The sequence below is a fragment of the Phyllostomus discolor genome, chromosome 9, assembly GCF_004126475.2.
Source record: "Phyllostomus discolor isolate MPI-MPIP mPhyDis1 chromosome 9, mPhyDis1.pri.v3, whole genome shotgun sequence".
In the NCBI taxonomy this organism is placed as follows: Eukaryota; Metazoa; Chordata; class Mammalia; order Chiroptera; family Phyllostomidae; genus Phyllostomus; species Phyllostomus discolor.
The window spans coordinates 19,619,702-19,646,775 of NC_040911.2; the positions used below are offsets into that span (position 1 = coordinate 19,619,702).

Here is a 27,074-nt window from a genome sequence, read left to right on the forward strand (position 1 = left end):
GCTCAGGCCTTTCCTCGTAGTGGAACTTCCATGGTGTAGACAGAGATTAAACAGACAAGGATAACAGAAGGGTGGGGTCTATAAGAAAGACGTGGAATGTGGGAACTGGAAGGAGCCGAGTCTACCTTCTGTGTTATCACAGCTGGAAACCCAGGGAAGGCAGTGGCTTTGCACGTCCGCACGCTGGTTGGTGGGGGGGCCGGGACCCACCAGCTCCGATTCATGGACTGAGAGGCAGAGATGGAAATACGAGGAAAGCAGCAGACAGCTGTCGTGGTCCTGGCACTTGAACAAACACTAGGGATTTAAATATCCATTGACCCAATAACGATGGGCTTTAGTGAATGAGAATGAATGGATAGCGGGCCTGTCAGCTGGGCGGTGCACTGCCCCTGGGCAAGGTGTGGATCGCAGCAGGGGCCCGGCGTCGTGGTGAGAGAGCTCATCGGAGCTCTGTGCCTTCTGCCCGCGTCTCTGTAACCCTGCCACTGCGCTCAGAAACGAAGTCTGTCACTTTTACAGAAGGCTCGTGAGCATGGGTTCTGTTTGCAGTTTAGGAAGGAAAGCCACCTTTCAGTCCACTGAGCCGCACACTGAGAACAGGCTGGAGACCAGGGATGTCCCGCCTTTTGGCGTCTCTGGGCCACACTGGAGGAAGAAGAGTTGTCTGGGGCCACACATTAAATACACTGTGACATGTAATCACAAACAACATCTCACAATGTTTTTAAGTAAATTTACGATTTTGCATTGGGCCATGTTCACCGCTGTCCTGGGCCTCTACGGTGCTGAGTGTCTGAGTCAGGCTCTACAAAGGGCTAAGAAACCCAGGCCGACTGTCAAAAATCACATCCCCGCTCCCCTGAAGGGACACTGAGGTGTCCTCTGGTTCAAAACCCAAGAGGTTACTTTTGAAAATTGATAAAAAATGGGAACTTTCCCCTTTAAGAGCCATAAACTGAAGTTTAGGAAATAGGTTAAACTAGATGCTGGGTTCACGGCACGGAACAGCTTCTTTGAGAGACAAAAAAGTTAAAGAAAATAACACTTGAGACTGGAGAAGGAGGAGGAGGCTGGGGAGGGGGAAGAAGAAGCAGAGGAGGAAGAAGAAGGTCAGTGGTGGGGGAGGGGAGGGAAGCCGGTGAGTGACAGGGAGGGAGGGCGAGGAAAATGAGTGGGGAAGGGTGACCTGCTGTCACCTCTGGTCTCGCACAGAGACAGAGGACTGCAGGAGGCTTTCTCGGACTCGCCTTGGGTGTGCAGAGAAATGAGCACCTTGCACAAGTGAGGTGTAGTTAGCAATGCAGTTCATTTTTATTAGTTATAAATAAAGTACAAAAAATCCACCAAAAGTGAATCTAAGCATTTACACAATTCCTAATGTCTCCGCCTTTTCATTGATGCACTATTGCTTTAATATTCATAATAAATATTCTTCTAGCTTTCTGCTATAAAATAGTCTATGTAGCAAAATGTTGCACAGCACAACAGAACAGAACAGCAGGAGGATTACAAAAAAGGACAATCAACACTGAGGATAATCCTTTCACTTACCAGGGGCAACCAAATTACCCCCTTGAGGGCCGAGTGCGCTGGCTCCACAGCAGAGAAATGAGCTGCAGCCAAGGCCAGGGGTGGGGTTGGGGGAGGGGAAGGCTGGGGTTAGGAGGGGTGGGGGCACAGGCCAGCCAGGGCAAGGGGCCCCTTCCCACTCTGACCCTGCAGAGCAGCATAAGGCATGTCCGTCCAGGAGCCTTGCCAAGAGGGCAGTGTCTGCCAGGCCCAGCAGTGTGGTGGCCGGGTGGCCTGGTAGGCGACTCCACGGGCCACCTCCAAGGAAAGCAGGAGAACAAGGCTCCAGGGCAGAGGCAGAAAGGGAAGCCAGGCAGGTAGCAGGCAGGAAGCCCAGGGAACAGGACCCATAGTCCAGCCGGAGCAAAGCTGAGGCTCGGGGACCGTGCCCAGCCCAGCCACTTCTACAAGCCTGGCCAGGCAGTGTGGCAAATTGCACGTCCACGTCCTCCCCCATCAGCACCATCCCGGGGAGGGGCCCCATGCGGAGGGTGGACTTCTCCACCAGGCGAAGGCAGTGGTGTCAAGAGGCAGCAGGAAAAGACGGGCTGGAAAGGAAGGTAAGGAGGAAAGGGGGAAAGAGGCAGACATGCAGAGAGCATGGGAGTGATCCTCTCTCGCCCAGCCAGGGTCCAAGCCCACTCGGAAGCTTCTGCCGAGGGCGTGGACCCCCTCTCTCTCCTGTTCACTCAAAGGCATCTGCACTCACAGCTGCACGAGGCTTTGAAGCCACTGTTTCCCTAAACCTGTCCCCCACACCCTTCCTCGGGGCGGTGAGCGGGGAGCCCACACCCCTGTCCTCCACAGCAGCGCCCCCTGCCCACAGCCTCGTGGAGCAATGACAGAGAGCGAAGGAGAAACCAGGAGTCTAGCATATGTGTTCCAATCTGCTGTCATGGGCAATGCCTCAACAACACAGGCTCCAGGAGACGGCAGGATGGGGCGCCAATGCCCAACACTGTGGTCTGGGGCCTAATCCATCCCCATACCTGGCAAGACACGGACTTGAGTTCACTCCCCAAGTCCCCATCAAACCTTGTGAAAGGACACGTCCCATGTGAAAGGGTGAATTCACCTGTCCTGTCTCCCTGCCCCCCCCCCACCCCAGCCAGGATGCCGCCTATAAAAGGACAGAAATCCTCTGAAGTCTCCTTTGAGCAAACCCACTGGGTAAATTCTCAGTCCACTCTCTTCCTCTCCTCGTCACTACCTCTCCTTCCTTCCTTCCTTCCTGTCTTCTCTCCGGAGAGGGTGAGATAGCACAGCAGGGTGGTCTCCCACCAGACCTGCATCATAGTCTCTCTGAGTCTGAGGGACCCTGAGGACCCTCCAGCTCACCTCCCTCCCCCAGCCCAGAGAACTGGGACACAAGGAGGCCACATGACTTGCTCAAGGTCACAGGGAAGTTGGCAATAGAGCTGGTCTGCAAACCTGAGCCTCCTGACCTCTGATTCTAATAAATCAGGGTTTTTTGGCTTTTAGATGCTCCTGCTGGTCATGTCCGAAGGGAGCATTCTGCAACCAGAGAGAGTTGGAGCCCAGGTGACGAGAGCGACCTCCAGTGGCCCCAGACTTTCCTCAGAGGGCAGGGACAGAGCGGGCTGAGGTTGTGGGAAGGGCGAGGGAAGAAGGAAAGACAGGTTAATGAGGGGCGGTGAGGGGGGGAGGGTAGCAAGTGAAAGGATTACCCCAGTCTGCTGACGAGTGCAAATCATATTCATATATGTGCTAAATACAGTCACTATATTGGAGTTTTTCACTAGATCACAGCATACAGAATCAAAGGTTTGCATTTCGTATGGAATGTATCCAAAGAGGCCAGCACCACAGGAGGACAGCTTGCAATCACACACCCTGATAGTTTGGACGAAATAAAGTTCGCGGAATTTTATTTAAATGTTTTTTTTTGTATTCGTAGTTGTTTGTCATCGTACCAATGCATGCAAAGCATTCCACTCCCAGAAACAACGCCAAAATGAGGTAATAGGAGTAATAAAAAAAATTAGTATCCTTTCTAAATAAATAAATTATAATTAAAAATGCAAAACAACTATAAAAATAATTAAATAAGAACCCACGATATCTACAAGTTAGTCATAAATTATGATTGTTAAATATAAGGCATTTAAACTCACAAAACCCTGTAAACTAGCAACGTGCCATGTTTTTTGTTTTTTGTGGATTTTTTTTTTCATTTTTGTTTTTCTATCAGCTGAAATCGCTCTAGCATTTGCTCTACGCGCGCAGGAGATGAAACACGAGGGGGGGACCTGACAGACGACGTTGCTACAGCCCCACGCGGGGAGTGTGTGTCCCGCCGGCCGGCGGGGGGGGCTTGGGGGATTTCTTCAGAAAAAAAGAAAAATCTGGTGCTTTTTTTTCACCATTGAAAAAACTGTGCTTGTTCATTAGGCGTAAAGAGTTAAGAATACTTGCACGGAGGCCGGGAACATTTGCAGAAGAGGAGCTGGAGCCTTGCCACAGGTGGTGGGCAAGGGCGACACTGCGCGGAGAGGGTCCCCGGGGGTGTGGAGGAGCCCCGTGCCCCCCGCCCTCCGCCTGAGCAGGCCGGGCTTGCGGCGTTGGCTCCAGCGATCGGCGTCCTCGATGGACCCACTGCGGCCAGGACTGCACTGTGGCTAGGAGGCCCAACTTGATCCTGGGGCAGCTCTCGCCCCAGAAGGCACTCATGCGTCTCAGTCAAGAAAGGGTCTGAGTCCCTGGTGTTGAGCAGAAGGGGGAGCACTGGGGTTTTCCCCTCCTGGAGGTGGTGGGTGTGAGATGCTGAGGCCTGAGCCCGCCTCTTCTCCGCTCTTCCCCAGCACCGGACAATGGGGGAGGGGCCTCGAGGAGCAGAAGCACAGACCCCCTGTCCTCTCGTCTCACCCTGACAGCTGCCCCACTAAGGGAGCAGGGAGGTGCCTGCATCCACATCACCTCCTGTGCTCACCTGCAGGGGAAGAGGGCCCCAAAGAGATGGGCAGAGGATGGGGGCTTTAGAATCTACCCTCAAAGCCAGCAGCTGACCTCTTTCCTCCAGGTGGTCCCCGCCCCATTCAGGCAGTGCCTCAGGTTAGGCTGGGGTGCTCAGGGAGCCTGCAGATAATTGGGGGGGGGGGGGGGTAGGAGGAGGAGACCACGCCCCACTCCCAGCCTGAAAGCAGACGTTGGAGCCCACAGCACGTCATGTCAACAGCTCGGCTGGCGCACAGCTCTGATGACTTGAACGATGTATTGATGTGAGGGAGGATCAAAGAATGTGAGTGTGGGGAGAAAATTTAGCAAGCATGCAGTCCAACCTCCTCGTGGTGCAACTGAGAAACTGAGTCCCAGCGAGAAGAAGGCAGGGCTCTAGCACTACCCACTCTCTTGGTGAAGAGCCAAGGCCGGGACGCAGGACGCCAGCTCCTGCCCCATCTGGCCTCCCCACCGACTCCCTCTACCTGCTAGCCTTCCAGACCAGCCTTAGACAGAGGAGCAAGAGGCCACGACTAAGATGGGAGTGACCTTCCCTGGACCACCCTGGCTACCTGGGGGTCAAAGCAGGACAGGGAGAATTCCCACCTTCCCCGGGCAACTAGTCACTAGCTTTCCCCAAAATCCTGACTCAGAAGTAAATACTTTCCACACTGGTGGGGTCTCTAGCCTTTAGCCCTAGAGACACTGTTGGCCTCGCTGAATGGGACAGTGTCATGCTCATTGCCATTAAGTAGACTAGTCACCATTTTTGCATTGTCCTTTGTGTCTTCACTCCTCAGCTACGCTGTGTGCTCCTCCAGGCCGGACAGTCTTCTTCACCGTCGTCTGTCCCGGCACCCACCCTGGCAGGCACCCGGTAGGGGTCACCTTCGTCTGAGTAAGACCCTTGAGTAACCCTCCCTCCAGAAGCCACCTCCACACTCCGCTTGTAGGTGTCCAGAGCAGCTACCTGATAGCTTAGTTGTGCTAGAAGGTTCTACCTCAAGCCAAAATCTGCCTCCCAGTCATTTTTACCCAGTGGTCATGGTTTTACCCTTTGTAGCAGCAATGCACACTCCAGTTTCCTCAGCCTTATGGAATTTCTTCATATATGTGGTAAATATTCTGCCCCCCTAGTCTTCTGTTATCAACATCTGACTGGGGCAGGGGGGGAGGCATTGGGGGCAGTGCAAGTGCAGGGAGGAGGATGGGAGGGGTGAAGGAAGAGAGCAGGATTCCAGCTGAGCTGGTGTTTTCCACCGGCAGATCAAGGAAGCCGGGTTGGGACTGGTGAATTGGTGGAATGTGGCAGATTTTCCCATCTCCACTCCTCTGCCCTCTCATCTCTGAGCCCCCGCTGAGGTCCGGGGAAACTGCGGGGAGGTGCAGAAAGACATACTGTGTGCTGTCACCTGGGACTCCCAGGTCTGTCTCTCCTGCCACCCCGACCCCTAACCCAAGGAGGTTCCCAGAGCATGAACGTCTCGGGCAGGTAGTATTAATCCTCACAATATCTAGGTGAGGATGTAGAGGAAGCAGAAATGGGGATGCACTGTCATTTCTCCTCACTCTAAGGAGAGGGAAACTGAGGCACAGAGAATGAAAGGGACTTGCCCAAGGTTATCAAAGAGTCAGAGAAAGGGCCAGAGGCCAGGGACACGGTGCCTCCCAAACCCAGCCAGCAGGGTCCCAGGGCCGGGGCCTTCTCCAAGGGACTCCATCAGGATTTGAACCATTCCAGAGGAAGCTCAAGGTCTTCCTCAAGGCCCATGGTATTTGACCGCAGCCAGCAGGTACTAGCTGAGAGCGCTTTGGCTGAGACCAAGTATCCATCGCCTGTGCTATGTATCCTTATCATCTGGTTCATTTTTTGCATAGGGAGGCTGTAGCCAAATTGCCTCTTTGTGACAGCACATGAGCACAGCCCAGAAGAAGCAGTTGGCGTGAGCAGGCGCATCCTGGCTCTAAGGGACCTGGTGGCAACTTTAGTTGAAGGTCTGGTTCCGTGTGGAACGGAGGGGATGGCTGGAGCTAAGTAAACGGGCCCTGGAACGAGCAACCCCTCCTTCGAGACAGAATTCTCCCCTCACCTACTCGAACTCCACCTTCCCGAGCCTGGCTGGGCCCCTCGAGGCCCCTCTAAGACCCCTCCTGCTCCTTCTCCAGTCCTCGCGTCTCCCAGATGCACCCTTCCACACTCCGTGCATTGTAAACATGAGAAAAATGAAAGCAAAGGGAAAAACCAAAACAGAAAACGAAACAAGGACCCCCCTCCCGCCTCCCAACCTGGGTGAAAAAAATCATCCTTTTTTCATCGTAAACAGGATTTGGCTTTTTTTTTTCCCTTTCACGTTTGATTCCTTTTCCCTTTTCTTTCTTAAAGACGGGAAGATTTGGGCTGTCGGTTGGTTCAGTCAGGCACCAAAACAAGAAACTCAATGAGAAATATTTGGTGCGAATTCGGTAATAGCGACATGACCACCACAAGATGACTAGAGCACCACACACAACATTTTTCTTAAGCTAACATGCTCCGGCTGCCATCCACAGAAATAGCTAGAGACCCCTACATGGTTTCTACGTGGTCGAGAGGTATATACACAATCCTTCCAAGGACAGGATTGAGGGGCCGGTCTATGAGCTAGGACCTTCGGGGTCACGTCTGGATTCTCAGCAGCGTGGGCCCCCCCTTCCCACCCCTGCTCCGGCACGGCCAGCTCCCTCCCTCCCGCACAGCGAGGCAGATGGGGACAGTCACCACTCCGGACGGGTGGGTCCTCCCCGACCCCTCCTTTCCCTCGGACACTGATACCACCAACTCCTCTTTCCACAGAATGTGCTTGCAGGCTTTTCCTCTACGTCAAATGGCTCAGAAGGCAAAGTTTGGCTGCAAGGGCTATGGCCGTGGGGGGACCTGGTGAAGGAAAATGGGGCGTCCACTGGCTAATTCCTCCCTCAGCTGTCAGCTCCCAGTTGTGTCTCAATGTCCACCCGGCAGATGGGGCATTTCTTGCTCATGGCGAGCCACTGGTCCACACAGAGTTGGTGAAAGAGATGCATACACGGTAGGCGCCTGGAAGAGAGGGGGGGAGTCAGAGGAGAGGCTGAGGGGAAGGGGCCCGGGGCTGCGCCAGGAGCCGAGGGATGCTGGCTATTCAAGGGACCAGAAGACTCACACCCAGGACAGCTGGGGGCGCTCTGCCATGAAGTGAGTCTGTGGCCAGGCCGGGAAGTCACGACAGGAAGGAGGGCTCCAAAGTCCTCCTTCTCCGTGAGGCCCCTTCAGTTCAGCCTGAAACAAAGCCAGGCCGAACAGGAGGCTGTTCTCTTAAACTTAGTTTCTGTGAGTCCACACCCATGGTCACCCACATCTAGAATGTTCCACACCCCACCTTCCTAGAACAACCAGGAAGCACACTATGACACACTTGGTGCACACAGGTGCACACACTCACACATGCACACACAAACCCACGTGGTCACCAGTACCCACGAGGGAAGGGAGAGGGAATCCAAGAAGACTGTCTCCTACCTCACATCTTCTCCGTCTTCCAGCATAGACAGACAAATTGTGCATTTCTCATCCGTGTCTGACTCCTCCCCCTCCTCCTTCTTTCCCTTGCCATCCTGGGGTCTTCTCTATGAGAGGCAAAGGAGGAGCATTCGTTACCTGAAGCAGACTCACCTGGTGGTCACTGTCTTTCACCCACAGCCTTTCCCTCCCTTGCCGCCTCTTCCCCACCCCCTCCCACAGTGAGGAAGTCTCCTCTAAGTTCCCAAGTAACACCCGGGCTTCTATGCTCCCCCCAGACCCTTCTCCCTGCCTCCTCCCCAATCTCTCCTCCCTGCTGCAGAACACAGAGGGTTAAAGCCAAGTGAACTTCATTATTGTTGTTCCAGGCAACTCATGCCCCCGGCATAAACTGCATACAGTCCTAGGAGCACAGAGCATTGAAAGGAACTGGGTGGCAATGAATCAATCCTTTGCAAAATGATGGCTGTGCATAAACAGCTTGGCCTTTTCTGTTCGCTTCGTTCTGCGCACTCCTCACACTCTTCCATCTGAGACCCCACCTCCTGGCTTCTCCTCCACTCTCAGGTCCAGCGTCCTTCATTCATCCATGCATCCATTTGTCCTTCCCTTTCCTTCCCTTTCCTTCCCTTTCCTTCCCTTTCCTTTCCTTTCCTTTCCTTTCCTTTCCTTCCTTTCCTTTCCTTTCCTTTCCTTTCCTTTCCCTTCCCTTCCCTTCCCTTCCCTTCCCTTCCCTTCCCTTCCCTTCCCTTCCCTTCTTCCTTCCTTCCTACCTTCCTTCCTTCCTTCATTCCTTCATTCCCTCCTTCCTTCCACTACTGTTAATGTCTATTCATTTTTTTAATGCATTACTAGACAAAGGCAAAAATCCTCAACCTGGCATGAACATCTGTAATTTGTACCATACTGTTGGCTTTTATATTGTTGGATTTCTCTTCCTATCCAGGAAGTTCCTTTAAGATGGGCAGTGGTTCCAACATAATATTAGTCATCTTGCAGGCACTCTGTTTATACTTTACTGACTTTAATTGTCCTGTTTTAAATGCTATGATAATTACTAGAAAATAGTTAACCACTATGTGGGAAGTTTCAAGTTCTCAGATGGCACGGACCGTGGCTCACTCTTCTTCAGGCACCACTCCACCCTTGGCCAAGCACAAGTACACCACTGGTGCCTAATAAATATCCCGGGGAGGAAGCGATGTAATCAGTGAGGGAAACAGGCCTACCTTTCATGTTCCCATCTCCATGCTGTGCCACGAAACAGTGCGATAATACCCACGGGAAGAAAATTAGCCCTTCTGTTCCCTCTCCAGGGATAAGCAGACTTAAAGCTCATTTTGCCAAGAGCAAAACCAGGAGAGTCTCAACACAAAGACCACCCAGAGAATGACGATGACCTTGGGGCCAGGCCTAGGTGCCATGTCTCCCCACTCTGGTCCCTGGTCCTAAGCTCTGGAGCTTCTTGGTCAGAACATACAATAATACCCATGCCTTCTGCTCTAAGCCTCCCTGTGCCCCTACATGCCGCTGCAAACCACACCAGGTGACTGCAGTAACTTCCCCTTGTCCAGAATCCAGAAAATCAGAGTCACGTTCCCAGCCCCCTATACTTGTCATGGCTTGTGAGTGTGAACGGCGTCATAAGATCCATCTGCCTGCCTAAGAGCCCAGCTGTGTTTGCTGGGGGAGTGGCCTTGCTTAACTAGCCCTGCGGTGAGAGGGTTATCTTCAGTAGAAGATAACCATTAAAACTCAACCATTAAAACTTGCTTATTTTCTATTTTTTCACCATTATTTATGATTTCCTTTTTATAGTGGATAATTTTAATAGTCATACCTTATTTTACCACATCTAATCTATATTTCTCTAAACCATTCTCTCTTTTCAAAACTTACTCTTTTTCTTATTTTGTATTTTTAATCTTTTAGGTTTTCTGGTTTTTGTCTTTTTTAAATCTATGTAACTTTTATTTTAACTTTAACTTTTTTCAGAATTTAGTATTTATTTTATCCCTTCACCCTTACTCTCATATTTTCATTAACATTCCTTTTCTCTTTGATGCTATTGATTTCAGTTTTATGTTGTTTTCATGTCTTTTCCTAATTCATATTCTTTTTATATATTTTCTATTTGATCACATATATTTTTCTGTATTTTTATTCTTATATCATTACTATTTTAAAATATCCTTTTTGTCATATTATTTTACTCTCAGTTTGAATTTTTAGTGTTTTTTTTTTTACATTTTATGTTGGTCCTAAACTTTATCATCTCTCACTTTAAATTATTCTTATTGCTTTTTTAATAATACTTTATTCCCCTAATTCTCCCTTTATTCTCATAATTTTTTAATCCTCACCCAAGGGTATGTTTATTGATTTTATAGAGATAGTAAAGGGGGAGGGGAGAGATTGAGAGAAAGAGAGAGAGAAAGAGAGAGAGAGAGAGAGATGGGGGAAAGAAACATCCATCAGTTGCCTTCTGCACATGCCCCGGCTGGGGACTGAACTGGCGACCCTAGGTACATGCCCTGACTCACACCTGACCCTAGGTATGAGTCAAACCCGCAACCTTTTGGTGTAGGGGACGACACTCCAACCAACTGAGTCACCTGGCCAGGGCTATTCTCATCAATTTTTAACTCAATTCTTTGTCTCATTGATTCAGTCCATTTTCCCTTTTCATCCTTTGTGTTTGTTCTTTTCCTCATGTCCTTGCGGCCTCAGGCAACGACGGCAGGCAGAACGTGTGGCCCCGGCAGGAGAGAGCACGCCCTGGGCAGGGGAGCAGACGCTGCTCCAGGCCCCTGGACACCCCTCCTTCCCATCCATGTTCTCCAACAACCCGAAGCCCTCTCCCCAGAAAATGATCACTTTTCCCTGCTGATGAGCCCCTTCATTACCGAAATACTGTCATCTCATCTTTTAGCACACTGTCCATGTCTGCCACATAGTAGATCCTCAAATGTTGGTTGAAATCACTTATGGATACATCTAGTGCTTCTAGGAGGAGGGGCACGTACCAAGATTCATGGTTTTTAATGTTGACCCATGGATTTTAATGGGTCGAGGGCAAATGAGCCCCACATCCAGGGGAGAGCTGTTCACCACTGCTGAGCACACTTGCCTGGTACCATGCTGAGCTGTGCGTGTGCCTCGTCCCCCTGAATCCTCAGAGCACCCCTGTGGTAGCTACTAAAATATCACCCCCATTTTACATTCACAAGGGCAGGGGAGGGCCAGGAAAGCCAAGCAAGTTGTCCAGAGTCACAGCTACTAGTGGTGGTTACTGACCGGATGTCTGGGTTCCCCGCAAGTTTAGATGTTGGAGCCCTAACCCCCAGTGTGATGTTATTAGGAGATGGAACCTTTGGGAGGTGATTAGCTTCAGATCAGGTCACTAGAGTGAAGCCCCATGATGGGATCAGTGCCCTCGGAAGAGGAGAAAAAGGCATCAGAGCTGCCTCTCCCCACATGTGAAGACAAAGCAAGGAGGTGGCCATCTGCAAGCCAGGAAGAGAGCCCTCCCCAAAACCACATCTGCCCGTGCCTGATCTCGGCTTAAGCGTCCCCCGGTTCATGGTGTTTGGCTACAGCTGCCCAAGCCGAGTGAGACAGCTGTGACAGTGTCTGCTTCCTACACCCCCTGTTCGCAAACTCTGGGTCCCGGGGCCACGCGCAGAGCGTGTAAAGACGGGCTCTGGCTCCACCACAAGGAGCGTGTGCCTGCCCTCAGTTTCTCAGAGCTTGTCAAGCTTTTAACTCTTCAATTTTAAAAAATGATGTATTTGTTTGTTTTCATCTCAGACTTTATTTTTTGCCCTATTAGTTAACAACTCTCATTAGCATGACTGATTCGTTACAACTGTCGAACCAGTAGTGATACACTATTATTAAGTGAGGCCTCTTAGTCTACATCAGGGTTTACTGTGTGTTAAACAGTCCCATGGATTTTGACAAATGCATCTTGTCCTGTGTCTGCAGTTACAGTATCACACAAAATAGTTTCACGGCCCTTAAAATCCCCCATGAGTCACCTATTCATTCCTCCCTCCTTCTCCTCCAGCCCCTGGCAATACGTGATCTTTTTTTTAATACATGATCTTTTTTATTGTTTCTGGTTTCCTTTTCCAAATAGTATACAGCTGGAATCATACAGTATTCAGCCATTTCAGGCTGGCTTCTCCCACTTCGCAATATGTATTTCAGCTTCCTTTATGTCTTTTCATGGCTTAATAGCTCATTTCTCTTTATCAGGGAATAATATTCCCTTGTACGGATACACTGCAGGTTGTTTATCCACTTATTTATTGAGGGACATCATAGTTGCTTCCAATGTTTTTTTAAATTTAATTTAAAAAATCTTTTAACTCAGATTCCTGGCTTCTAATCCTATCTCAGATTTCTGGCAATAACTCTGGAGAGTCCACCGCTGTGGGCTTGGGGTACAGCCTGTGCATCTGTGGCTTTAAGAGCTCCTCCGCCGGTGATCCTGGTGCTCAACGAGAATTGAAAATGCGGCTTTGAAACCTTATCCGCCCAAGTGGCCGCACGTGAGTCTGGAGCTGGACTTCTTCCCGAGGCACATCCCAGCCTGAGGTGCAGGTGCTCCCCTGGCCGGCCCCACTCAGCCCCTAGCACCCACTTCCCCGCACACCCTCCTGCTGTACCTACTCACAAGTCCGCCTGCACACACGTACCCAGCCTCCTCCCTTCCTGACCGGAGCCCCCGTCTCCCCTCCTGGTCACTCTTGGCAGAGACAAGGGAGAAGACCCTGGGAGGTATCGCAGCTTCAGAGCATCTACCCAGAGCAAAGTCTTCTAGGTTTGGGACTGTGCCCCTCGGCAGACAGCCAGGCCAAAGTCAACTAGACACGCTCCACTGTTACCCTTACCAGGCAGGCTGGCCTGCTGGCCGACTCACCTTCTTGTATTTGTGGGGGAAGGTGAACCTCTCGATGGTGTTCTGCACGGCTCCCCGAGTCACATTTCCCAGCCTGTCCTCGAGCTGCAGCAGCTCCTGCAAAGAGAAGAATGTGGACGTGGGCACTCGTGTGCAAAGACGTGCAGACACGTGTGGTAAGGGGGGAGGCGCTGGAAGATGTCAGCAGGATGCACTCACACAGCCATCCGGAAGAACTTGTCTGAAAGACCGAAGTATCTCTATTCTCTCTTTTTCTCCCTCTTCCTCCCAATCCCGAGGCTCCTCCTGCCACACCCGTGCCCTACCCGCCAGCAGGGGGATGGGAGAGAGGACACGAAGAATGGCGATGACACAGGAGAATGGCTTCTCCACCAACCCCGCTGGAGCCAGGCTGGCAGGAGGGTTAGCTCCCATACAGAGGGTCCCGCATACCTCATAGCTCTCCCGCACGGCAGAGGTGTGTCTGCTGGGGTTCAGTCCCTGGAGAGCAAGGAAGTGAAGCTGAGGGTAAGGGTAGTTTCGGATTTCGTGGACGACCTGGAGTGGAGAAAATGCCTCTGCTAGGATTCGAGGCTCCACAAGCCCGGCATCCGACTCCTCCACCTGTAACTTCCAGTCTGCACGCCCTGAGAAACCGGGGGCAGGAGCGCCGTTTCTCCTGCCCTGGGTCTCCCGCGCCTCCTCGAGAACCAAGCTGGTGCTGGACCAGCCCTGGAAAGGACACCTAAATCGGCAAAGTAACGCCTAACCTGGTAGGGCATCGGTTTCATGCCGGGCACAGTTCTAGGCCCTTCCCATAACTAACAGATTTGATGATCTCGTCTGATTTGCACTGTGGGTGCAATCACTATCCCCATTTCACGGAGAGGGCAAGTGAGACACAGACAGTAAGTAAGGGGCCCAAGTTATGCAACCAAGTGGCAGGACCACGATTCCAAGCCCAGGCAGCTGGGGGGCCCGGTGAGTTGCCTTCCCCTCCATCTGCCTGGCCCGACTTGGGGGGGGGGGGCGGGGGGGGCGTGTACATGAGGGCACTGCATTTCAGGGGCACCAAAAGACTCAGTGACCAAGACAAACAGTATTTCGATGCAGTATTTTTTAATCAAAATTAATATAAAAAACCTGTAATGAACAAAATGCCAATGTTTTAAATAAAGACAAGATCTGCCCCTGTCCTTACCTGGAGCTGCCCCTCTCACCTCACCCTGACCCAGGTATGAGTAAGCCGGCCAGGTCTCCAGCCCAGCGCCTCATGTCACCCTCTGCGTGGCCCTGACCTGTTACTTAACCTCTCTATGCCTCAGTTTGCCAGCCTGTGAAATAGGGGCATTAGCCTTCCGTGAGGGGTTATCAGGAGGTTTCAGTGAAATAATTTGTGTAAGGTGCTTAGAACAGTGCCTGGTATGCAGTAAGTGCTCAATAAACATTAGCTTTTATTCTCAGGAAATGGTGCTTTATAACAGGAACCATAGGACCTCGGAGCCGACGGGACTGCCAAGATCACTCTCACCCACACCCCTCATTTCCCACAGAACGAGACTGAGGGGCTGAGTGGGTGAGGGCAGACGCAAGGACCAGCAGGCTGGGATTATGCTCTGGGGCAGCCACATGAAGAAGCTGCCTGGGGATAAGATTTTCGGACTTTTGCTACTTTAACGGAACGTCTTCACCTTTGTTCCACGCAGCCCACAACAGCCCAAACCCAACCTGATCCTTCCGCAGTCTCAACGCCTGCAGCGGGAGAGGCCCCGTCCCCTGCAGAGAGCAGGCTAGCTGGGCAGGCCAGGCCACGGGCCACCCTGGGGTCTATTTTGTTCTTCACACCAATCCTGTGAGAGGGGCCACAGGGAGCAGGACCCAGGACACAACGATCAGGACACACGGAGGAGGACCCCGGAGGAGGACACAGGGAGCAGGACACAGGGAACAGCACATAGGCGACTCACGGGCCCTAGCCCACACGGCCCCGGCAGGCAACAGGGCGTCAGCCCCCTGGCAGAGGCCCCCACTCACCATCTGCGTGGAGGAGGAGTTTCTGGGAAAGTGGTGCATTCGAGGCGTCGCTAGGTAATGCTGATAGTGCTGAGGGATGGGCCGCACCTGGAACTGAGCAGGACTCAAGCCGGCGTCCACACTGAGATCCCTGCAGGGACACGGCCACAGGAGCCACAGGTGGGTGACTCGGCCATCAGGTTACAGAAGGGACCTCGGACATCAAGCCCATGGTGGAGAACCAGAGTCACAAACTGCCAGAGCTGCAAGGAACTGGACATCAGCTCGCCTGTCCCCTCTCTTCATACGAACAGAAATGAGATTCGGAGAAGGAAAGGTGCTGCAGGGTCTGAAGGGGCCGGAACAGTTGAGACCTCATAGAACTTCTTGAAACTAGTGCACCTAAGCACCCTCCCAAGACAGAGCATCCCCCACCCCACCCCGAGAGAAGTTCCAAAAGAAAAATCCAATAGAGCTGGTCAGGGATTCAGGGCCAAGACAAGGACCAAATAAAGTGGAGGGGGCAGCAGAGGCCGCGCTTCGACCGCTTGGAGGAAACAAGAGAAGAGGGACCTCAACACCGGTGAGGCAGGACGAGTTACCCTAGAGCACACCCCCACCCCTCTCCTAAAAGTATAGGAAAATACGCTTCACTTAAAAATTGATCAATTAATATGCAACTGAAAAGGAGCCAGCGCTCCTTGGGAAAAGGGCTCATTTTGGGTCTGGAGCATGGAATGTGCAAAAGGAGACTGAATACAGCACGTTGTCATAACTGAAAGTGAGACAGTTATCAAACACCACCAGGGCCAGGTCAAAGCCATCCTGCAGGCGCTGCGGCCGGCCAGAGCTGGACACTCGGCACATCCACGGGCACAACCGAAACAGATCGAAGAGGTGCCAGCCCACGAACATGAAATGACACTACGGAAAGTCGGTCCCTTTGAAGGAGGCTCGGGAACCAACTCATTTTGCAAACTAGTAAATAAACAGGGGAAACCAAGCATTTATCTTGCCTTTCTTCTATTAACTGTACTGCAGGGTAACCAAGTAGTGGATGAAGAGAGATTTCTCTCTTTTTTTTTAAAGATTTTATTTATTTATTTTTAGAGAGGAAAGGGAGGGAGGGGGGAGAGAGAGAGAGAGAGACATCAATGTGCAGTTGCTGGGGGCCATGGCCTGCAACCCAGGTATGTGCCCTGACTGGGAATCGAACCTGCGATGCCTGGTTCACAGCCCATGCTCAATCCACTGAGCTACTCCAGCCAGGGCCAGGAGATTTCTCTTTATGACAGTTTTCTAGCTAATAAATGAGTAAGGAATGATTGAATTATCTCTTTTTTTTTTAATACCCTGAAGAAATAAAGGAGCTTGCTGGCAAAGATCATCAATTACTACTAACATCTCAAAAGGAGAGATAACCAGCTTCCTGCTGGAAAAAAACAACACCTTTAAGTATTTTTGCCAAAAAATAAGAGCCGAGCCTAAATCTGCTCAAGCCTCGATCCATGTGCCAATGTACAGAGAACGCAGGAGACTGGGCAACATCGTGAATGACGGCAGTAGAGTGTGGCCAGCAAGATCCGGACAAGGGGAACTACAGAAAAAAATACTAGATTTCTTCAAACATATATACACATATACAATTTGTTGTTGTTGTTTTTGTTGTTGTTATTAAAGAAATTTCTGCTTTAGCCAAGATAAATATATAATACAATGCACATATTCCTATATTTTGTGCATAGATTAGCCCGGATCCCTGGAATAACTCCTAATGGGTACGTCTTTGAGAAATGAGTTAAACTCTTGGAGCCAGTTAGAAGCAAACTTAGGAATTCACTGGTCCAGCCCCAGTTTCTTCAGACCCACCCGAGGCCTGGAAAGGGCAGTGCCTTACCCATGGCCCTGGGCTAGCCCGTCAGGGCCGCCAGGGTTTCTGAGCCTGGCCTGTGGTCTCCCACGACCTGCCTCAGAGAAGGATTCCACGGCACCCTCATGTGGCTGACGCGCCAGCAGCCTTGGGGAACCCAGCAGGTTCACAGCCGCAAAGAGACAGTCCGAGAATCCCACCAAAGCGAAGTCCTACGAACAGGGAACAGGGAGCAGAGCTGCCTCCATTCCCAGGAAGCTGACTGGAGAAGCACAAGGCACCTTGGCTTTCTGAGGAGAGGGATGATCTGCCCGGGCTGCGCCCCGGGCAGGCTCCGGGGTTCGCTTTTACCATCTATCTCATCAGAAAAGTCCTTCCTCAACCCAGGATCCCTGAACGCGGGGTGCTGCCTGGATCCCAAAGGAGCCTGTGCGGGGACTTGCCTGAGGAGCCATCAGCCCCCGGAGGAGCAGTGCCTGCCCCCTTCCTGCTGTGGCCGTCAGCCCGTGGGAACCTGGCTGCGCTCTGAAAGGGGTTGTACAAACACCCCAGAGGCCCGGGGCCTCCGAGTCACCCAGAAAGGTGCCCCGGAGATTTCTTGTGGACATTCTCTTAAAGCACAGCTTCTATCAGTTGTGTCTAAACATTGAACTGAACTTTGTCTTCTGCTGTCAATGGCCTTGGCACGTGGAGTAGCCTGGTGGCTCTGCAGACCCTTATGTTCTTTGCATGGTGCACGCTCCAAAAGTTTGAGTGACGAGGCTCTGCTGAGGCAGAGCTGTCTGCAGGGGAAGGACAGGAGGAGGTTCCTGCCCTCCCCCCACCCTCCTGCCCAGGTTCCAGGTGCCTGGAGGCCTCCGCCTGGGCAGCGTTAGGGTTGGGTGGTAGAGCAGGGTGCCATCTGCGTTGAGGTGTCAGAGTTGGAGCTGGAAAGCCAGGACTAAGTCATAGAGGGAGCCATGATGAGGAGGGAGACGCTGGAGTGGCAGCTCAAGGTCAGGGTTGGGTTATTGGGCCTGGGCCAGAGAGGGACCACGCATCCCGGCTGAGAGAAACTGTCTGGGGAAAAGGCCTGGGGCTGGACAAGGGCAGCTGCGATGTCTCAATTCCTGGAATGATTTAGAGCAGAAATCAGTGGCTCCTGGTGGTTCTCTAAGGGAAAGGGGCAAAGGTGTTGCAAACACACCTTCCCCACCTCCCGCCGCCCACGGCTCCTCCTCGCGGAGGCAGAGACCACAGCCTCCTGTAATCCATTTCCTGCCCTCTCAGGTCCAGACGGCATTTCTGCTGACAGGAGAGGCCTCCCCGGAAAAGAGGGGCAGGATGCCATTGGCGTGATCGCAATTACAAAAGGCCCCTTGTCACAGGAGGCCGGCCCTCGCTGGAGCAGAGCTAATTACAAAGAAGGAGAAATTGTCACCTCCTCCTCTGGAAAAGGCTTCCTACTTGAGAACTGGAGACAGAACAAGGGAAAAGGGCCCCCGGGTGGGTGGGCTCAGGCAGCATCAGGACAGGGGTCGCCCAGCATTCCCTGCTGGGGCCTGGGCCAGCCTCAGGGGCCTCAGTCCTCACACTAGACAGGCGGGGGTCAGGAATGCAGGGTGACTGAAATGAGTGAGAAGGGCAAGGAGATTTGGCTAAATAAAGAAAGCGGCCAAGGCCAAGGCTAACACCTGCACCGCTCCTCCGGACATCTCTCCAGGACAGTCCTCACCTGTGTTGCCTGTCCGGTCCCATGTGTCACCTCGGACCCTGTGTGTTTGTTCAGATCGCTCAGCCGTATGCGAGGGCCCTGGGTGCTCCATGTGGACTGGATTGAATTAAATTGGATTGACTTGGTGCTGAGGGACAGAATTCAATCCAAACTGCAATTAAATCTTCCTGATTTGAATCTGCTAATTAGAAAAAGGCTGGGCTGAAGTCGGCGCCATGCAATCTACCTTTAAAGGGAGAGAGTTCCATTTAACAGCATGTCCCTGAGACCCAGCAGGGGCTGGGGACAGCAGAGCACGTGAAAACAACTGTTTCCTGCAGCGGGAAGCCCCCCTCGCCTGCCCTCCACCATCACTGCCCTGGTGAATCACTCCCAGGCGGCCAGCCCCGGGCTGCTCCCCAGGGAGCCCTCGGCTGAGCCCGGCTGTGTGACTAAGTGGCTGAGAAATGACACAACCACGCATCCGTTTTGTTTAATAGTCCGTCCTTCCCAGAGGTTCTTGGGGGTTTTGTATGTTTGTTTCTACATTCTTTAAAAAAAATAAAAGTTTTTGACCTCCAAGTTGCAAGAACAGCACAAAGAATTCCTGGATAGCCTTCACCCAGATTCCCCAAGTATTAACATTTTACTATTTTACTGCATTTCTACTTCTCTCTCTCTCTCTCCCTCCTCCTTCTCTCCAACCCCCCCCCCCACCCCACAACACACCCGTCCATTGATTTTTTTCTGAACTATTTAAAGATACATCCCAGGCAGAATGCCCTTTTCCTCTAACTGCTTCAGGGAACTGCACACCTTTGTCAAGTGTCTGGGTGGTGAGATCCCACCTGAGTTTAGATCAGCCCTCTCCTGAGCTGCGGTCAGAGAGTCTGGCGGTGCAACCACAGATCCAAAACCAAGTGACACTGCCTCCCAGGGCGACAAAGGCCTCTGTCCCAAGGGCAGAGGATTGCGGGGAGACGTCGCAGGGGCCCACTGCCTTCATCGTCCTCACCCTCTCTCCCCACCCTCTCTCCTGAGTCCTTGCCTCCAACCTGGCTGGCTGCCTCCTTGCTGGCATGCCCTGGCTGTTCCCTGTGGGTTCCTGGAGGTTCACCCTCTCCAGGAAGCTTTCCTTGGCTACCCTGACTCCTGAGACTCTTCTCTCTGCCCTCCTCCCAAGAATCACCGGTTCCTAGCCCTCACTGAGCTGAGAAATGTTTTGTATCTCTGCCCGCACCTCCTGTGCAGGAGCATGAGCAATGAGCCCCAGTCAGGCACATGGGCCCCCAGCCACATCTGAGCCAACTGCCAGAACCAGGCCAGCGGGGGTCATCTGGCCCCGAGGGGGGCTGGGGTCAGGGGCAAAGGCTGGGGCTTGAAGACCAGGCCATCTGCATTGTTCAGGTAGAGAACACAGGAACTCCACGGATCAGACAAGGCCCTCCACCCTCCCTTCCTCTCCCAGAGACCTCCAAAACTCACCAGTCAGTGCCCTCAGCCAGGTACCTGGGCTGAGGTGTCTGGAGTTGGTGGCCAAAGTCGAAGCTGGGGTGGAGTCGGTGGGGGTGGACAGACACGCGCTCCTGACTCCGCCTGCACCGGGAGGGAAGGAAGGTCCACGGTGTCAGGGCTGCCCGGGGCCTGCCCAGCTCCCAGGGGCTCCGAGCAGCCCCAGCTGCCTCCAGAGCAGCGGGCTCTGCCCCTCTCCCCAGACTCTGAGGAGGTTTCCCAGCTGCTCCGCAGCCAATCACTTGGCCATTCCCGCTCTGTCTGGCTGCCCACTGGACTGAGGCCTCCTCCTGGGTTTGTCTGCAGCAGGCTGCCTGCGCACCCAGGCCCTCTGCCTCCTCTGCTCCTTCTCCCACTCCCCTGACACTTGCTTAGATCTGCCTCCTGCAGGCTGTCCCACCTCTGTGCACCTCCTGTTCCCACCACACCCTTCTCTCCTTCACCCTCTTCTCGGCTTTCTCAGCGCAGGTCAAAGCCCCCTCCTGCCGGAAGGCCTCCCTGAACACTGCAGCCATGGTGACCCCTCCTCCCTCTGACACTCACCGGCCTCACTCACCTTCTGTCCCAGGCACCCAACCCCTATTGTAACAGACGCTTATGGCCTTGGACACCGTCTCGGCCCGAGGCTCTCCAAGCGGGCTCCCAGCACCCCTGGGAGTCCCCTCCCAGGGTTTGTGAGCTCAAAACTATTTTTTATAGCAATACTATGATGTTCTTTACTTGTGCATTTTCTCACAAGCGAACATTTGTGACATGTGATTCTGCAACAGAAGCGGGCAGGAGAACACAGCTGTCTTCTATTAAGCCAGGTGTTAAAGAGATTTGCAACTATGTTTTGGGGGTGCGGGGGGGGGCAGTCCCTCTTCTTACCACATCAACATGTAGCTATTTTTCAAAAATATTTTATTGGCGTTTATTGTTGTTATTTTTAAATGAATTGGTATATTTTTTTAAATTTCTCTTTTAATTTTTGACAGTAAATACCAAGTCATAACCATAAACCCAGAAGCTGGAGCCCCGCTGGTTCAACTCTTCCTCTTGGAGGTTCAGGTTCCTGAGGGGAAGCGATTGGCCAGGGGTCACCCCGCCCCCACCCACCCCAGCTCCTTCGGACCCTTTGATTAGTGTTGTCTAACTTTATTCTCCATTTGTGTCATAGCTGGTCTCTCCAGCCAGACCAGGGGCTCTTGAAGGCAGGGCTGAACCGGCCATGACCTTTGGTATTCCTTACGGACCTTGGGTTTTAGAGCCAGGTGATCGGGAACCTAAAGGGGACCCAAAGGGTCCTCAGTCAAACATCCCACAACCCGCAAACAACCACTGTAAGCACATTGACCACCAGTTACCCGGCTGCTGTCCCTGTTCCTGGACAATGTGTCGGCGACACACACTAGCTGCAGAGGGACCCTGTGTGGAGTCGAGGAAGCGCTCACTACTTGGAATGAATTCCCCCAACTGGAGCAAAAGCTGCCTCTGCGCAGACCCACGTAGTGACCGAGGTCCTGCCCTAGGCCCCGCCCCGCCGGCCCTGCAAAACACCCACCTGGGGTGCGAGACCAGCCTGCGGTGCTGGGCTTCCAGGAGCTGCTGCTGCAGGAGGTATTGCTGGTGCAGGGCCTGAGGTAGGAAGGAGGGACCTGTGACGTCCTGGAACTGCAGGGTGGGCAGCGGGGTCAGCGACTGGTGCAGCGCGCCGCTGTGCTGGTGGGCCGGGGCCATGTGGGCGCTGAGGCCCGGCTGCGACTGCACGGGGTGGGCCAGGGGGAAGTCGGGCGCGAGCTGCTGCGGCTGCGGGGGGCCCAGGTGGAAGTGGCGGCAGGAGGTAGCGTGAGGATGCTGAGACCTTTGAAAGGGGGCACCTGGAGAAGCAAGGGCAGAAAGAAGAATCCTTGAAGACCAGCACTGCACCCCTCCCCCACAGACCCCGGCACCGCCCACCCCCGGGGAACACCCTGAAGCTGGTGAAACTCAAGACCTTCATTAGAACACAGCAGTCTCATCACTTCTGAGTCCATATGGTCATCTCTAATGCTGCCAAGCCAAGGCCCCTGCCTTATGTGTTGGAGGAGAGATGGGTGCTTTCTTTAGTGAATAGATGAGTGTCATTTTTTAAAATAAACACACTTGTTAAAGGAGTTTTAAGGTCCCTGAGGCTGATTGGCTTTCTTGAAAAAGACTCCTCCCAGGCAACCTCATGACCTTTTCTAATAGATGCCACATAGAGAACCCTGAGCCCAGCCTCGCCAAGCTCCGAACTTCACCAAACCCTCACCTACCTGGGACCCTGCCCCTAGAGAACCCTCATTTCCAGAGAGAAAACAACCAGAAGTTGTCGTCCATGCAGTTTTAAGAGAGAGAGAAAAAAAAACCTGACCACATAAATAATAATTTAACATTGTGTTATAATATTATAATTTATTTAGAAGCAACCATTTCTAGGAATAAGTTGGGCGCAGCCAACATTTAATCAAGTCTCTATTACTTTCCTAAATGAAACTGACTTTGGTGACAAGCAAAGACCTGGAGTCTCCAGGAAGGGCGGGGACAAGTACTTGGCCCCCCAAGGAGGTTTGCAGAGGCTCCCTGCTAACCGTGGCAGGTGCAGCTCCCTCCCAGGCCCCACTGAAAGGAGACCCAAGGAACAGAGAGCCGATAAACAGACCAGGACAGAGAGCACAGGAGGGGTGACATCAGCAGGCAACAGATGTCAGCAGATGTCTGGAAGATGGAAAGCAGATGGAGGAATTAGCAGAGCTGAGAAACCAGAAACCAAGCTCCCACTGAAGGGGTGGGCGGTCAACAAGAAGGGCGACTGATCTTGCCACACGTGCTGGAAGGGTCAGGAGTGGGAGGCGGTGGCTACTGTGTTGTCCAGGACAGGGAGGCGAGGTGGGTCTGTGCGGGGAGCACATCTGCCTGGGGCCCCTCCACTCACCCCAGCGGTGTGTGGGGAAACGGAGCCAGACGGGCACAGATGGGGGGGGGGCGCAGCACTGTGTTCAGACTGTGGGGTTAGGGGGACATCTCCAAGGGATCTTTGGAGACCCCTGCCCCCCTCTGCCACTTGGTTCTGAAAGAACTGTCACCAGGTGCCCTCTCTCCACACACACCATAGCCCTGGACTGGGAACTAGCCCCAGAAAGAGCTCTGCAGATACTTCTGGTTGGGAATACCCCAAAAGTGGCTGGGTCCCCAGCTGGCCACTCTATAATGAAGCCTGTTGGTTAAAAAATACATACACACAACTTCAGGAAGGTTTTAGTGACCTATTCTTCAACAGGAGCAGGCAGCCCAAGGTGGCCCGTCTCTTGAGGAGGGTTACCGAGTGAAAAGAGAGAAAGAATATACAAATATTCTTTAAAAGAAGAAGAAAGAAAAGAAAAAAGGAAATGAACTCAGGGAAACTGAGGTAATGCAAGAACCAGGAAAAAAAAATAAACTTTAAAACACTCATTAAACTCTTCAGAGAAATAAGATGCTGGATCCATGAAAAAATAAGAAGTTCTTTTAAAAGGAGCAATGAAAAAATGAGAGAGAGAGAGAGAGCACTCTTGGAAATTAGAAATACAAGCGTGAAGTCCGACATCCAACAGAAGAAACACTGGGGACACTTCCCAGGAAGCAGAACGAGGCGATGGGAACTGGGGAAAAAGGAGACGAACAGTGAAGGCTCTGGCCAGAAAATGCCACACTGACTAGTAAGGGAGAAAGAACATAGAAAATACCAGGGAGACGACTGTGAAAAAAATTCACCAGAAAGTATTTCCCAGAACTGCGAGGCTGAGCGCCTAGATAGAAGAGGCCCCTGAGTGCTGGGGAAGTCGATGGGGGAAGAAACCCACACGGAGGCATCTGACTGCAAAGTGTCCAAACGATGGGGGTGAAGACATGATTCTAGCACCTTCCGGAGGGAAAAAACAAACAGGCACCACACGAAGGGTCAGGGAGCAGAACTGCAAGAGGTGTTTCCAGAGCAACATCGGGAGCTTGAAAACAGTGGAGCAACTGCCTTCAAGATCCTGAGTTGGGGGGGCGGGAGAGATTTTTAGTCTAGAATTCTGTGCTCAGCAAACTATCAACCAAGTGTGAGAATAGAATTAAAGCCATGGTCAAACATGCAGGGTCTCAAAAACATCAACCTTCTGGACACCCTTTCTCAGAAACATGCAGAGAGAGGAACAAAGAAATTGGGGGTGTGGGTGCCCCACAAAGAGACGCGGTCACCTGCATCCGCAGCAGTGCAGGGGCTCTGGCAAGCATCTGGAGGGGAGCAGAGGGCAGGTGCTCCGAGAGGGTGTGGCAGGGAGATGGAAACGACAGGACCGCTGACGGATTTGCCCGCGTGGAAATGGTATTGGGGGACTTTTACAGCTTGACAGAGAATGCGGTAAGAATTTGTAGAAATGTCCCAGAAAGCAAGACAACCCCTCCCCCCACCAAAAAATGAGGTAATTGTAACCTCCAGGAAGACAAAAAGTGGAGCAAGAAAGTATAACTATTATGCACTACTTGGTTCATCAGTCAACAGCATTTACTATTAATAATAAACAATAAACTGAAGAACAGAAAAGGACATTTCTTCCATAATAAGAAGGAAATAGCTGATGTCAAAATTGGAAAACCAACAAAGAGCAGCAGAAGAATCTGTGGAGAGATGTACTTAGTAACTCCTGGATCAGGCAGTGCAGGCCCAGAGAAGCGCTGGAAGAGCCCGTTTCCAGGGGGTAGGACAGTGGCGGGGCGGCCAAGGGGCAGGCGGTCGCTGTTTCACTGAATGTCTCATGTGGGTACTGTTCAACTTTGTAGATGACATGCATGTTGTTGAGAGATTTTTTTTTTTTAAAGATTTTACTTTATTTATTTATTTTTAGAGAGGGAAGGGAAGGAGAGAGAGAGAGAGAGAAACATCAATGTGTGGTTGCTGGGGGCCGTGGCCTGCAACCCAGGCATGTGCCCTGACTGGGAATCGAACCTGCAATGCTTGGGTTTGCAGCCCGAGCTCAATCCACTGAGCTACGCCAGCCAGGGCTAGAGAGATTTTTTTAATGTCTTAAAAATAAATATGTGCAAAACAAAATAAAAATAGTTTCTGACTGCCCTCCAGTGAGCCGGAAAAGAATTCTCTAGAATCTGAATTCCCACAAGCACCCTGGGTAAGTAGGGCCCCTCGGCCTGGTGAATTCTGGCTTCCGGGAGTCCAGCAGCTATGGCCTAAGCGAGTAGGTGAGAGGCACACTCCCAGCCTGAGAGCGAGGCTCCATCCTCCTGATCCCCACTAACCCACCGAGTCCCCCCACCCCGCCGGCCGTGTTGGTCTCCTGAAATCTCCAGGCCTGCCCCGCTCATTACCACCAGGGCCTTTGCTGATGCATCGCCAGCCACCGTCCCCATCCATAAAGGTCACCTCTAAGCTCTTCTGAAAATGCCTTTCCTGCACACCAGCCCTGGGGGATGCCTTTCCCTCCGAGTTCCTGTAGAACACCTTGTCTGTGCCACTCACAGGGCAACTGGCAGTGGCTGCCTTGAGCTGCTTCTTCACACTCCACCCCCCACCCCCCCACACCAACCCCCACCCCCCGCTGGCTGAGCGTCATGCCCCCCTTGGAGCTGGTGCTCAGTGAAGACCTGGCTGGCTGACTGTTGGAGCGACTGAGCAAAGACAGCGGCTCACAGGGATGGAGGCACTGAGGCCGGTTCATGCCAAACTGGACTGAAATTGAAGGGGAAGGGGAGTGGCAAGGAGGGCTCAGTGAACTCTGGGTTTTAAAGCTGCGGCTTGGCAGAGACAGGCCAGGCAGGGCCGGCCAGTGCCCTCCCCCTGGGGCACCGGGGAACTGCCTCTCACCGCCAGGAAACGCAGGGGCATCTCCTCCACAAAGCCCACCCTGCGAGGCAGGGCCTTTGGGTTTGCGTGGAGGCCTTTAGAAAGGGGACGGACTGAGTGCCTGAGCTGGGAGTGGTGGCCACTCTCCCGTAACCTGTGCCCTGAGAAGTGAGAACAGGTGCCCTCTCTCCAGGATGGGCAGCGAGAGAAAAGGGAACCAAAGTATCTATTTGGCCCATAAGGTTCCAGGCAATTTCTACCTGTAAAGTTTCTTTTTTATTTTTTTATTTTAAAATTTTTAATTTAATCTTTATTGTACTTTTTCCATTGCCATTTAGTCCCCTTATACCCTCTTCCCCCCAGCAATCGCCACACTGTTGTCTGTGCCCATGAGTCCTTTTCCCTTTCTGCTCAATCCCTCCCCCCCTCCCCCCACCAAACTGTCATCTACAAAGGTCCTTTAACTCCCATTTGGGGACTCTGTTTCCCCTCCCCTGTCGTCCCCATGCCCAGAGGGTCCTCATTCTCAGCACCCTGCTCAGAAGGGAGCTGAAGCCAGGAGACGCCCATGCAGGGACCCCCGCCCCTCTGCAGCCCTGTGTCACGTGGGGTCTGTGACGGTGGCAGATAACCGAGGTTCTCTTTGGTCCCTGGGACCACAGGAGCGAAGTCCTCGGGGTGGAACATCTGGGCCCGTGACAAGCCAATGATCAGTGGCATCTGAACAACACCTACATCCCCAAAGGCCCCCCATCAATAGACAACCTACAATTTTTTCCACTAGACTCACTCAGTGAGTTAAAAAATAACCTCCCCTGGATGGCATAGCTCAGTGGATTGAGTGAGGGCTTCGAACCAAAGCATCGCAGGTTCGATTCCCAGCCAGGGTACATGCCTGGGTTGCAGGCCATGACCCCCAGCAACTGCACATTGATGTTTCTCTCTCTCTCTCTCTGTCTCCCTCCCTTCCCTCTCTAAAAATAAATAAATAAAATCTTTAAAAATTTTTTTTTAAATAATCTCCATAGGATCTGAGGATTGACTAAGGGAGAGGCAAGGGTGAGGCTAAAAAAATAATAATAATCTCCAGATGTCCCTGATTATACTGTCCATTTATTTCCCCGGGGCTGAAATGCCATCGACTGCAGGGTTCACCATGAGCTAAGTAACACTTTTAGGGAGTGGGGAGAAGGG

General features: G+C 52.4%; 1 protein-coding gene across 2 annotated transcripts in view; it reads right to left on the bottom strand.

The window, feature by feature from the left end:
* Positions 1-1,290: 1,290 nt before the first annotated feature.
* The window catches only part of RNF165 (ring finger protein 165), a 97,222-nt gene continuing 71,438 nt past the window's right edge, over positions 1,291-27,074 (bottom strand). The window contains exons 2-8 of one of the 2 annotated variants that reach the window (XM_036010256.1): positions 21,600-21,915; positions 20,030-20,140; positions 15,003-15,132; positions 13,422-13,469; positions 12,990-13,085; positions 8,063-8,169; positions 1,291-7,603 (exon numbers count right to left, since the gene is read on the bottom strand). In XM_036010256.1, coding sequence (XP_035866149.1) covers positions 7,486-7,603; positions 8,063-8,169; positions 12,990-13,085; positions 13,422-13,469; positions 15,003-15,132; positions 20,030-20,140; positions 21,600-21,915 — 926 coding nt within the window. In that variant the 3' untranslated portion in view covers positions 1,291-7,485. Of the gene's footprint in view, positions 7,604-8,062; positions 8,170-12,989; positions 13,086-13,421; positions 13,527-15,002; positions 15,133-20,029; positions 20,141-21,599; positions 21,916-27,074 lie in introns of both variants that reach the window. The other variant, XM_028524852.2, reaches the window with a different exon arrangement.